Source organism: Seriola aureovittata, chromosome 18, assembly GCF_021018895.1.
Source record: "Seriola aureovittata isolate HTS-2021-v1 ecotype China chromosome 18, ASM2101889v1, whole genome shotgun sequence".
Taxonomy (NCBI): Eukaryota; Metazoa; Chordata; class Actinopteri; order Carangiformes; family Carangidae; genus Seriola; species Seriola aureovittata.
Genome location: NC_079381.1, coordinates 1,073,809 through 1,087,173, shown reverse-complemented (window position 1 = coordinate 1,087,173; position 13,365 = coordinate 1,073,809). Strand labels below are relative to the sequence as shown.

The 13,365-nt window shown below is 41.9% G+C and overlaps 1 protein-coding gene across 2 annotated transcripts; it reads left to right on the top strand.

Moving 5' to 3' along the window:
- The first annotated feature begins 309 nt into the window (after window positions 1-309).
- june (JunE proto-oncogene, AP-1 transcription factor subunit) lies at window positions 310-12,937 on the top strand. Of its 2 annotated transcripts, none has more exons than XM_056402694.1 (2): window positions 310-400; window positions 4,956-12,937. In XM_056402694.1, the coding sequence occupies exon 2, from the start codon at window positions 5,043-5,045 to the stop codon at window positions 6,084-6,086; it is 1,044 nt and encodes a 347-aa protein (XP_056258669.1). In that variant the 5' UTR covers window positions 310-400; window positions 4,956-5,042; the 3' UTR covers window positions 6,087-12,937. The 2 variants fall into 2 exon arrangements, with proteins under 2 accessions (XP_056258669.1, XP_056258668.1); XM_056402693.1 differs by having other exon boundaries at window positions 311-400; window positions 4,889-12,937.
- The last annotated feature ends 428 nt before the right edge of the window (window positions 12,938-13,365 follow it).

Here is a 13,365-nt window from a genome sequence, read left to right as displayed (position 1 = left end):
TCAAAAAATATTTATGAATTTCTCTATTATTTATTTATTTAGAAAACCATCAGGCAACCCAAGAAAATATTTCGCGACCCCCGGGGGTTCCCGACCCCAAGGTTGAGAACCAATGATTTAGTAGAACGGTCAGATTTAAATATAATGAAAGTTAAAGCAAATTATATAATAGTCCATCAATGGCCGTGTAAATGAGTTACTTCATTAGAAAATATGGGAATAGGGTAATGGACAGAAAACGTCAGCGTGAGTCACTTGTGATAGAGAGAGAGAGAGCGAGCGAGAGAGAGAGAGAGAGAGAGAGAGAGAGAGAGAGAGAGGGAGAGAGAGAGAGTTCAGTCTCTCTCATTGACTCACTCTGTGTGTTGTCGGACCGCTCAGCAGCTCTCTGTGTCGCTCTGTGAGTATTAACCTTCATCACGCGTTATCATTGTCCGAATTAAGATCGTGCTGTTGTGTTATGTTGTGATGTTGTGCGTCAACAAGCCGCCGCTCCGCTCGTCAGTTAGTCCGGATGGTTGTTGTTCCGTCTGAAGCACCGATCGCTCCGCTCTGCCCCGGTCTGAAGTTATTTAACGCGCGCTGTTAAACTAAATCCTAGGAGGGAGGAGCGGGTCTTATATCATTCAGATACATACATATATATATATATATATATATATATATATGTATGTATGTATATATATATAGTTACAACATCATTTCTTTGGATTATAATTTTACATTAACTTGTGGTAGCCTAATTATGTAGCTGCTAGAGGTGAAGCAGATTTCAAGTATTTAACTCCCTGTTAGACAGTTAAAATCGCGTTTTATTAATTGATCATGTTGTTTGTATGTGAAGTCTTTATTTGGGGAAAAGAAAATTCAGTACAAAGTCCAGTCATTTATTTTGAAATGTAGTGAAGTGTAAGTAGCAGAAATAAGAAACAGCCTGCTCAACAAAAATACAAGTAACTATCTGAGGATGGAGCAAGAAACTGTCTGTGTCTGATATTCACTTAGTGCAGATTTATTTTAATAACATGTGTTGGCTGATCATTAACAAGACACGCTGATATGTTGGAGGTCATTCACAAACACAGTTGTCATTTCGTGGTTCCTCCACCAGAGAGCACTGACTAGTGGTGCAGGCAGTGTGGCTTTTAAATGACATCCTGATGTTACAAGATACTTATGCATTAACAATATTTCTGACAATATAAAACTCTCAGGGTGTTTTAGAGGAGCAGAGAGTCAGAGCTGTGGCTCTTTTTTTAACACAACTCACTAATCATTGATGCAAACAGATGTCTGAGTTCAGCTGGGGGCGACTGTTCAGCTGGTGATTAACAGACCAACTTCAACCTGCTGTTAGATTATCCTCATACATGCTAAATATAAGTGTTAAGACATTTGTATGAAGGTAAATATGATGCAAAATGCTGGAGCTGGTAGAGCAAAAATCTGAAATCATATAGTTTAAATGTGACTGGTTGAACCAATCAGAAATCAGAAGGTGAAGTGCTCTTTTGCTCTGACACAGCAAGTCATGAAGTTTATTCCCAAAGCTAACTAAAGACTTAATCACTGCCACCAGACCTAGTCCTTGGAATGAGTAGTAGCACAATGAGAGGGAATATGCACGTTATACTCTAAAGTCTCATTTGAAGCCTCTGAAATCTGAAGATTGGTCAGTATTTACGCTAGTCATGTAGCAGATGACTAGCTAACGTTAGTGCGCCTTCACTCTCATTTTTTGTCTATACGTCATACGGATAAGGTGGTTTTGTTAGTGTGCGTTTGTTTAACTCCTTAATCACAGCACTATACCAAAACAAAGCTGTTGAAAGAAGCTTCCCCTGACTTGATCCAGAGCTGATCCAACACACAGACAACAGCAGAGCAGAAGAGCGCTTCATCTTCTGACTTCTGATTAGTTTTCAACACATTTACGACAACAAGTTTTGCAAAAGTCAAGATGCACAGATTGGTCACTTTGTGATGTAGGGAAACGCATCTGTGAACCTGCAGTGACCAGTTTGAGGTTGTAATAACAGAGTTGAAGTTGTACTGGAAAAATGACCACAAGTAAAATAAATCAATAAATGAATGACTAAATGTTACATAACAAGTTGGCAGCTGTCATTGTATTTATGTAAATATCAATCTACACATTTGTGAATATTTTTCCTGTGACTTCACAGACAACAGGTGTGTGAATCTTTTCTGAGTGAAAATGTCAACATACAAGTTCACTTTTTTCCACAAGCTCTAACTTCAAATTCAGTTTGTATGTGTGAATATTTTATATAAGTGACATTTCAAAGATATGAGTTCAGATTTACCTTCATTCCTTCTGTCTCCACTTTCCACTAAAATCTGAGCGGATTTTTCCTTTTCCCTGACGTGCTGCTCTGATTCATTCTCAGGAAGTGAATGTTTGAGATGATGATGGACCTGAGCTGAGTCAGATCCTCACACATCTCATCTCATGGGCAGTTCAGTTACTGGATGACACAGTGTGTGGCTTTTACTGTGTGATGTAGCCCCCTGATCTTTAAGGTTCAAGGATAGGTTTAAAGTCACATGTCCACATATGTTCATGTGTAGGTTTTTGTCACTGTAATTGTTTTTCCTGTTGATACTTACCTCAGAGACATCCCTTCTTAATGGAGGATAAAATCTACAGTCCTGGCTCTGTGTAAAATGTTTTCCAACGCTCTTGTTTGAGATTTAATCTGTCTGACAAATCAACTGACTATTTTCCACAGCCTTTACTACAAATTTCCCTTTTTGTGTTAGTGTTCCTCTGCGAACAGTCCGCTGAAGCGTAAAGAGGGAGAAAGAGATTTCTTTACAGCCAGTGTGTGCAGAAGGATTGATGACAGTAGCCAGTAACTGTATATATGGGCATGTGGATAGTAGTAGTATTAGTATTAGTAGTATTAATAGTATTAAGATACACCTGAAATAACTGTGAACCTGTCCTTTAATGTTATCAAACCTCTTCCAAATGATAGAAGTTGCTCTTTTCTGGAAGCACAGCAGAGCCAGCAGCAGGAACATGTTGCAATATTATTAAAACTTTTTAATCACATTAAAATTTATACTGGTAGTTTTATAAACAGCAGAATTTACACATTCTATAAAAGCAAATATAAGGGATCCCCATAGAAAAATGTTTGTTATGTGCATATGTAAATTGTACGTAGGTGCAGGACTCAAAGGCCCTGGAAAGACATGTTCTCAGTCAGTTAGTGCTGCACTCCTCCATGAACACAACATTTTCTGTATTTACCTTTTTGTCTGCTCTGTGTTGGATAAAGCTAACGTCACATATGTTAATGCACCAGTCAGGGTTTGCTAACATTATACCACAGTTATGATGTTGTTTGCTCATGTTGCCAGGCCAGTATCAATCAAATGTGATCAAACCAAACCACACTGTCCTGATCAAACAGATTATTTAGCAATCAAGCACATAACATACAACATAACATAAATACTTAAAGGTCCTTATAGTCCATATACTTTAAAGGTCTGTGTCCATGTGTTGTGTGATTATAGATCAGGTCTAGCTTCTATATTAATACTGTGAAAGTATCAAAGCCTCAGTCCACAGAGAAATGCACACAGCCTGTATTCAGAAACTGAGCCTTAAAACCAGCCGTCAGGGCTTCTGGAACTTTGTGATGTCACAACAAAGCAGTCACCGCCCTCAGCCACGCCGCAAGTCCCACCCACCTGGACCTTGCAGGATTTGTTTTCTCTGAGTGTTTTCCTGAAATCTGCTGTTTTCATTGGATCACTCAGAAATCAGTCTGCTAATCAGAAGAAAGGCTCAGAGCCTCCTCTCTTCTGATTGGCTCACCAACCTGTTGTTACTAGAGCTCCAGAGAGAAGCCTGAGAGAGGAGATGTAAAAGTACACTGAGATGGTTTTTGGTTCTTAAAACCAAAAATATATCTTCTGATGGATCAACACTTCAGATAAAACACAGGAGAAGAAGAAAATATGGAGCTTTAAAGGGACCCTGTAGAGGTTTTGACCACTAGTAGCAGCACGAAGCAATGATTGTAGAAGGGCATCCCCATTTTTATATGTATCATGCACACACACACACACACACAACACACACACACACACACACACACACAGACACACACACACACACACACACACACACACTCCTGTTGCCTGTCAACACATCAATGGGTCCTTAAGCAACTGCCCAACTGCCCATCCCAGCTACACAACTCAAAATGTGTCCAAAGAAGAAATGCTGCTATGTTGCTTTGGACAAATGAATGGGATGTAAATGTTGTGTATAGTGTGTGATGTTCTCCACATTTTAAAAAATAACCACAAAGGAACCATCAGTGGATGTTCCCTGGCACTGCTGATTGGATGGAACCTTGAAGGGGATTTTACAGAAATGTGTCCAGTTTAATTTAGTGAAAGGCAGAAAGATGACAAAGAAAAAGTTTATAAAAATATAAAATGTATCAATTATGTCATATTAGAGAAAATTATTATAATAACACAATTAATAACACTAAATAAAATACATATAAAGACATTAATATATAGAGATCCAGAGTGTTCATTCTCGACCCTGATTGACAAAGTGTCTAACTGGACACTTCACAGGCAACACTATGTCTGTGAAAGAGAAACAGAAATCAAGACAAAACAGTGGAACTTACAGTATTACAGAAACAACACACAACATGCACACACACACACACACACACACACACACACACACACACACACACACACAGAGAGAAGGACAGATAGAGAGAGACAGCAGCAGCATCAGCACCACTTCACAGTTTACACCTCAGTAATCTCTGTCCTCATGGTCCTCCTCTTCCTCTCACAGATATGTTTGTTTTTCCTGCAGGGACTCATCTTCTCCTCTTCTTCTTCTCTTTGTTTCTTCTTCTCTTCATCCTGCCTTCATCCTTCAGCTGCTGACGTCAGTGGAACATTTCAATCTCCTCTGATATTCAGGTTAATCTAATTATGAAGATTTCCTCTGAGACGCTTCTTCGTCAATGATGGCCAAGATGGAGACTCCGTTCTACCACGACGACTCTCCCGCTGTCTCCGGCTACAGCCACATCGCTGAATACGAGCGTTACTCTGGAAACAAGATGCTGATGAGTAAGAAGGCCATGTCAATGGCGAGCAGTCATCACTTCCCCGGCGGCGGTGCAGCAGGAGGGAGGGGCGGGAACCCCAACAACCTGGGACTTGCCGGCAACAGCTCCCTGATGACATCGGCTTTGTCCTCAGCAGCGTCCTCAGCAGACATGAACCTGCTGAAGCTGGCATCCCCCGACCTGGAGCACCTGATCATCCAGTCCAACCAGGGCCTGGTCACCACCAGCCCGGTGCCCAACTCCACTAACCCCTTCATCTACCGCAGCCAGGCCACCAACGAGCAAGAGGGATTTGCTGACGGTTTCGTCAAAGCGCTTGCAGACCTTCACAAGCAGAACCAGCTGGTGGGAGGTGGCCCCATGTCCCCGTCCTCGTCCTGCACCGTTTCCTTGCAGGCGTCCTACCAGAGGAACCTGATGTCCAGTGGTGACATGCCCGTATACACCAACCTCAGCAGCTACAACCCGGGACAGATGCCATACTCTGGGGGGCAGATAGCATATGGTGGTGGCTCAGGTGGCGGTGGAGCCCCTCAGCCGCACACCCGAGGCTTGGACGCCCCTCAGACTGTCCCTGAGGTTCCTCACCCACCAGGCGACCCCATGTCCCCGCCCTCCCTCTCTCCGATCGACCTGGAGACGCAGGAGCGAATCAAAGCGGAGCGCAAGAAGCTCCGCAACCGCATCGCCGCATCCAAGTGTCGCAAGCGGAAGCTGGAGCGGATATCACGTTTGGAGGAGAAGGTGAAGGTTCTGAAGAGCCAGAACTCAGACCTGGCCTCCACCGCCGCCATGCTGAGGGAGCAGGTCGCTCAGCTCAAACAGAAGGTCATGAGTCACGTCACCAATGGCTGCCAGATCGCCGTCAGCTCAGCTGCCGCCACCAAGTCTGGAGGAGGAGGGGGAGGCACTGGCAGCGAAGACTCCAGCTGCTGAGCAGACAGGACACACACAGAACAAGCGAGAGATAACAAGCGATTTTACATTTTTGGCATTTTACTCATGCTCCTGGTCAGAGCGAGCAGAGAGCGAGCGACTCAGTGTCAACGACGCCTCAACTAGACAGATGGATGTTTAATGGGATTTACGATGCCTGACAGTGAATCACAGTCAATCATCCACCCGGAGGACGCAGAGCTGAGAGGAGACAGAGGGGATGAATCCCTGACGTGAGCAATGTTTAAACTTTGGACCATTTTTAATTTTGACTGTGAATATTTAAAGAACAAATGGAAAGGGATTGAATCCAGAGACTGTTCAGCAGCAGAGTTCACTCAGAGGTGTGTGTGTGTGTGTGTGTGTGTGTGTGTGTGTGTAACTGCGTGCGTGTGTGTGTATGTGTGAAGAGACACGATACATTTATTTGATGGCAGTTTCCAGCTGATGACAATATTCTTTATTTTCAGATCCCAGTAAATAAACTGTCCTGGAAACAGAGGAAACAATTTTCCAGCTCTTATAAATATTTTTATTGATAGTAAAATCATTTAAAATGTCACTGAATCCGAGTCAAGAGGATTGCTCATAAAACATGATCAAATGAATATCAGTGAAGTTAGTAATCTATGTGGATGTGTTGTAATCAGACTACTATCTGCAGCGCAGTTTTCTAGTTATGATTTACACTAATCAGAGTTTTCAAAGAGACGTTTTTAATATAATGTTTCAAAATCCAGCAAATGCCTGACTCCAAATGGCCAACACTGCACTTTGTTTGGTAATCTGATCACTTTAACCTTCTTACTTTTATTTTACTATAATCTAATTGTGTGTTGATGCAGATGAGTAACTGTCAATTTACAAAAGTGTCCAGCTGTGTGGTGTTTCAGCCGTCGTCTGCTGGAACCTTCTCCCAGTTGTTCTGGATCTTTCTGGGAACAGGACTGAACGAAAGGTTGAGTTTAAGATCTGCCAGCGAGGACATCTACATCTGGTTTCAGTTAAAAGGAAGAAAAACCGGCGCATATTTATTTAGTCTGTTTTCAGTTTGAAAAACCAGATTAATGAGGTTGAATCTCTCACTTTTAACATCTGACTATTATTTTTTTATATTTTTATTCTTCAACAAGTAACAAAATTCTGATGTGAGGGGAGAATTTCTCTTAAACTCCACAGCCGCTTCAGATTCTCTTAGATAATTCAGATGTATTTGACTGATTATTGATTTATATTTTCTGCAGCAGGAGAAACGATATTGTCAGTGTCACTGTGAACATAAAGTGTTTCATTCTCTCATATCTTATTCTCATTTCATAACAACACTGAACAAACAAGATATGACTGTTGAATAATATTCATTATTCTGATGATGATGTTAATATGTAACTCCTTTACTCTTTTGGTTTGGTTGTTTGCAGGTAAAATAGAAGCCCATTTATCTGCAGTATTTTACCCTCTGGTGGTGACAGGCTTCTAAAACACAGAATATGGTTTTATGAAAAAATTATCTCAGTGGAATCAAATATGTTTCGCCTGCTTTAGGAAGAACACCATCTTCAGCACCAGGTTTCATCTGAAATCACTTGATATATTGGATATATTTTCACAGTGTGAAGCTAAAAGCCCCGTCTGTCTCTTGAATGTACATCAAAATGTATATGAGGAATAATCACTCAGAGCCGTGCAGGTGTGACAAAAAAGAAACACTCTGGGGTATGTACATTTATTTGAAACTAATTATCGCTGTGGAGATGAGGTCCTGGGTCATCTTCTCATCTTTCAGGAGGTTGTAGAGGTCCTTGAGAGAGTTCATGGGTTTTCTGAGGTCCGGTAGGAGAATGGATCCTTGAGGAGGTTGTAGAGATTGTTGAGGGAATAGTAACGGCCTTCATATGGGCTCCTGTGATCCTGGGGGAGCTCTTGAGATCCTTCAGAGAGTTGTGCAGATACCTTAGGGAGCTCTTGGAGAAGGTTGTAGATGTACTCATCCTGATGTTTGATGTGAACATTAACTCAAGCTCCTTACCTTGATCTGCGGGAGTTTATGTATCACACTGCTGCCACGTGATTGGCTGATTGGATAACTCCATGAATAAGCAGGTTTACAGGTGTTCCTAATAAAGTGCTCAGTGAGTGTTTATCTTGAAAAAAAATCAGATTGGGTCTTTAATAGCTAAGCACTTATTCACTTAACAAAATCTAAGGTAAATAAGATGTTTAATGCAGTGTGCTGATCGATATTTATTACACATTGTCATCCTTGGAGATAATGTTCCCTTCATATTTTTGGAGTTTTTGTTTTGTACTGACTTTACTCTCCGGTCAGCATGTCTATATCATGTTACAGTTTTAATATTACAGAAAACATATACCTGCAAATAAATAAAACAAACAAGTGAGCAATAAGAAAATAAAAAAACAGACTAAAGATCCACTGCATCGGACATCATACTTGTGGATGAAAATAACATTTCAGTTGCAGTTGCATGTTTTCTGACATTAAACATGAGTGACTTAGTGAGAGTCAAGCAAATATTTTTTACTTGAACGAGGCTTTTGACATCTCTAATGATTCTATTTTTGTACAAATGTATAATAGTTGTTATTAATATTCTGAAATGTGCGTGTACAATCCGATTTCATCAAACACTTGGTCTCTATTTATTATGAATATCTTTTGTTATACAGACACGTTTGTGTCTTTCACAATGTTCTACTGTGTTGAGATGTTTGTGTAAATATATCAGTATTCACCTGCTACTGTTTTGCTTCTTTGTTACTTCATGATTATAAGGTCTACAGGTTTATTCTCCTGAACACCTCGCTCAGGCACGACTCACTGAGCAAGGGATCAAAAATGAACACAAAAAGATTGATAATCTGTCAAATTTGGGGATTACTTTGATTACACAGTACATCATACAAGTCCTTATTATGAAGCTTCCTGGTATTGTTTTTACTGTAAAATTGGACACTGGACAGAACCAAATGAATCTTGATATAACTTTAAATAAAAACCAGCATTTTTTTTACATTCTTATTATTAAGTCATTATTGTAATCACAGCAAATATACTTGTGTATATTTGTGTCGGACAAATATCATACGAGTAACAATGAGTGTGAATCAGTGTGGAGGTATTACATCCTGAGAAGGGAGAGGATCAATAAACATGTCTGCATCTTTATTGAAAACAACTTTAAATATTCTAATCTAAAATAATAATAAAAAGCTGCTACTTGTAACTTCAAATAGCCATGGACCCATTTGAGACAACTGGCCTCTAGACACAGAATGTGACCATGTCTGTCTTTGTTGTTCTTTGCTTCTTAAACAAGAAACAGGAAAGTTACAACATACACAAAAATGTGAATATCTACTGAAGAACAAGTGCGAAACCAATAAGGAATAACCTGATAATTAATGAGTTGTTAATGTGTAGCAACAGAATAAGTCCAAACTGACTTGATGAGTCAGTAGAGAAGGTGGAGATAGAATCATTAGGTAAAGATCAGTTCATAAGTATCTGTGAAACAGAGAAATTACCTCTTCAAAAGTTGTTCCTGATTAAATCTGAATCAGCCGCTGAGCTGCTATTAACGACTCATTCATTACTCATTAGTTACTCTTTATGTGCACCCCCAAGTAAAGTGACTCAGTAGTCACTTATTGGTTCATGACTATCTAACCATAATCCTTTTGTGCATCATAGTTTCATATATATGATACTGATGTAAACTATGATACTTATAAACTACCTACCTATCACCTCCTTGGTAGGGTGGCAAGGAGGTGGTAGGTAGGTATAGCTAGCTATATATATGTATAAGTATGTATAAGTATGTGTGTGTATGTGTGTGTGTGTGTGTGTGTATGTGTGTGTATATACACACATATATATGATGCGCTGGCAACAAGTGGCAGCAAGTCCGCGTAGCTTGTAGTTTTTTGCAATATATTTGTATATATTAGTATATTTTTTGTCGATTGATGTTTTTTCTTATTCTACGTCGTTGTTTCATTTGATGATGGAGAAAATAATGTCCACAAAGGAAGAACTCCCGAACCGGCTGAGCTGAAGAAGCCGTACCGTGGATGCAGAGCCGGGGCTAAGCTAAAGGCTAGGAGATTGAGATATAAGCCTTTTCTACCATCGGACCTCATGGGAAATGTGAATTCCCTGGCTAACAAGTGTGATGAACTGGAAGCACTTGTGAAGAACCAGCGAGCATATCGTGAGTGTAGTCTCATGTGTTTCACGGAGACCTGGTTAAACGACAACACTTCCGACCGTTGTGTGGATTTACCCGGCTTCACTGCAGTACGAGCGGATAGAGACGCCAGAGAAGGTGGAAAGAGTAAAGATGGAGGACTGGTTCTGCTTGTGAACAATAGATGGTGGAACCCCGGTCACATCACAGTGAAAGGGAAGATCTGCTGTCTGAATTTTGAACTGTAGGCAGTTGGTCTTAGACCGTACTATGTACCGAGGGAGTTCTCACACATCGTCGCCATTGATGTTCACATTCAACCATGAACAGAGCCTGCAGTTGTGTGTGACAAGACTGTTGCGAGAGTACAGACCCAGCACCCTGATGTATTCATTGCGTTATCGGGGGATTTTAACCATGTCACTCTCACCTCTCACCTCTCAGGCTTCACTCAGTGTGTTGACTGTCCCACAAGGGAAAATAAGACACTTGATATGTTGTATCCAAATATCAAGGAGGCCTACACTGCTTCAGCTCTATCACCACTTGGCAGATCAGATCATAATTTGGTTTTTGTTCAGCCTTCCTACAAGCCCTGTGTACTGAGACAGGCTGCAACAACCCGCCCATTCAGGAACTGGACCCCGGAGACCAGTGAGTCTCTAAAAGACTGTTTTGAATGCACAGATTTGAATGTCCTGTTGGAGTCACAGGAAAAACAGCAAAGACCCTGACCTTGATAGAATGGTTGAATGTACCATGGACTACATTAACTTCTGTATGAACACTGTAATACCAGCAAGGACTGTACACTGCTTTCCAAACAACAAACCCTGGATCACCAGGATCATCAAGACCCTCCTCAAGCAGAAAAAGGAGGCCTTCAGGGATGGAGACAGGGAGAAGCTCAGGTGTGTGCAACATGAGTTGAGGAGGAGATTAAAGCAGGCGAAGGAAGACTACAAAAAGAAAGTAGAGAAGAAGCTGCAGCACAACAACACCAGAGAGGTGTGGAAGGGGATGAGGACCATCACTGGCTGTAAAGAGAAGAACAGACAGGCAGCATCAGGTGATGGGGACAAGGCCAATGAGTTCAACCTGTTCTACAACAGGTTCGACACAGCCTCACCTGTTCTCTCTTCCACTGCTTCAGCTGCAGCTTCTCCTACAGCATCTCCTCCACAACCTGACACTGCAGCTGCAACTCCCTCCACACTGGGGTCAAGTCTCCTGTCCTTTACAGCAGAGGAGGTGAGGGCGGAGCTAAGAGGCTCCGTCCTGGAAAAGCAACAGGATGGTGTGTGTCCGAGGCTGTTAAAGGATTGTGCAGCCCAGCTGGCTGAGCCTCTCCAGAGGATCTTTAATTTAAGCCTACAAACAGGGAGGGTCCCAGTCCTGTGGAAAACATTATGTCTTGTTATGGTACCTAAAGTAGGACGACCAGCTGAGATAAATGACTACAGACCTGTGGCCTTCACATCACACATCATGAAGACCCTAGAGCAGCTGCTTCTCCACCTTCTGAGGTCACATGCTGAACATGCACTAGTCCCCCTACAGTTCGCCTACAAAGAACATATTGGAGTGGATGATGCCGTCCTTTACATGCCCATTTTTACTTGGATGAGCCAGGTGGTTACATGAGGATTATGTTCTTTAATTTCTCAAGTGCATTTAACACCATCCATCCTGGAAGGGATGGGGGTGGATCCCTGCTTCACGTCCTGGATTGTGGATTACCTGACAAGACAAGTCAGGCAGGGTAACTGTGTTTCAGAGACAGTGATGAGCAGCACTGGGGCTCCACAGGGGACTGTTCTGGCTCCTTTCCTGTTCACCCTGTATACGGCCGACTTTAAATACAACTCTGAGTCCTGCTACATCCAGAAATACTCGAATGACACAGCTATTGTGGCGCGTATCAGGAACAGGCAGGAAGAGGAGTACAGGGATCTGATGATGGCCTTCAGTGAACGGAGCGACAAGAACTGCCTCCTTCTGAACACCTCCAAGACCAAGGAGATGGTCATGGACTTTTGGAGGTCTAGGACCACCCTTCAGCCAGTCAACATTCGAGCGAAGGACATTGAGGTGGTGCACACTTATAAATACCTAGGTGTCCCTGAACACAGATGCCATCCATCTCTTTTTCCTCAGGAGGCTCAGGTCCTTTGACGTCTGCAGTGAAATGCTGCACATTTTATCAGTCAGTAGTGGCCAGTGTACTCTATTATGCTGCAGTCTGCTGGGGCAGCAGCATGTCTGACATGAACACAAAGAAACTGGACAAGCTGGTCAAAAAGGCTGGGTCTGTGCTTGGCAGGAGTCTGGACTCATTCAGGACTGTTGTGGAGAGATGCATACAATGTAAGCTGGAGGCCATCTTCGACAATACCAACATTCTGGCAGGACAGAGAAGCAGCTACAGCTGCAGCAAACGTCTCATCTCACTGCGCTGCAGAACAGAGAGGTTCAGGAGATCCTTTGTTCCCACTGCCATCAGGCTATACAACACCTCAACCAAAGGAAGAGGACTAATCTAATTATCATTGTTTATTTATTACAAAACGTTTTTAGCTGAGCTAATGGACACATGAATTTCCTATAGGGGATAAATAAAGTATCTATCTATCTTTCTATCTATCTATCTATCTATCTATCTATCTATCTATCTATCTATCTATCTATCTATCTGTGTGTGTGTGTGTGTGTGTGTGTGTGTGTGTTTCTATCAGGTTTTCTTCAGAAATTAAAAGGTTACTGTCCTAAGACCATGAAAACAGAGTTATTCGATCTGATTTTTTTTAGCCTAGCCAAAGAAAAGGTTAGCTGGCTCACTGATTGGTTAGTACTTCATTAACGGGACAGAAGGCCTGAAGCCCCCATAGCTGCAGGCATTTGTTTGGAAAGTGGCAGGTGAAATGATTTGATTCACAGTTGGTGGGACCAAAAATCATTGCCCTTAGGCCCAAAGGCTTAAGACCAAAGCCATCTCATGGGATATGCCTTTTTCTGTCCAGGGGTTTAAGCAGCAGATCAGTGACTTCAGTCAGTCCAACAGCAGT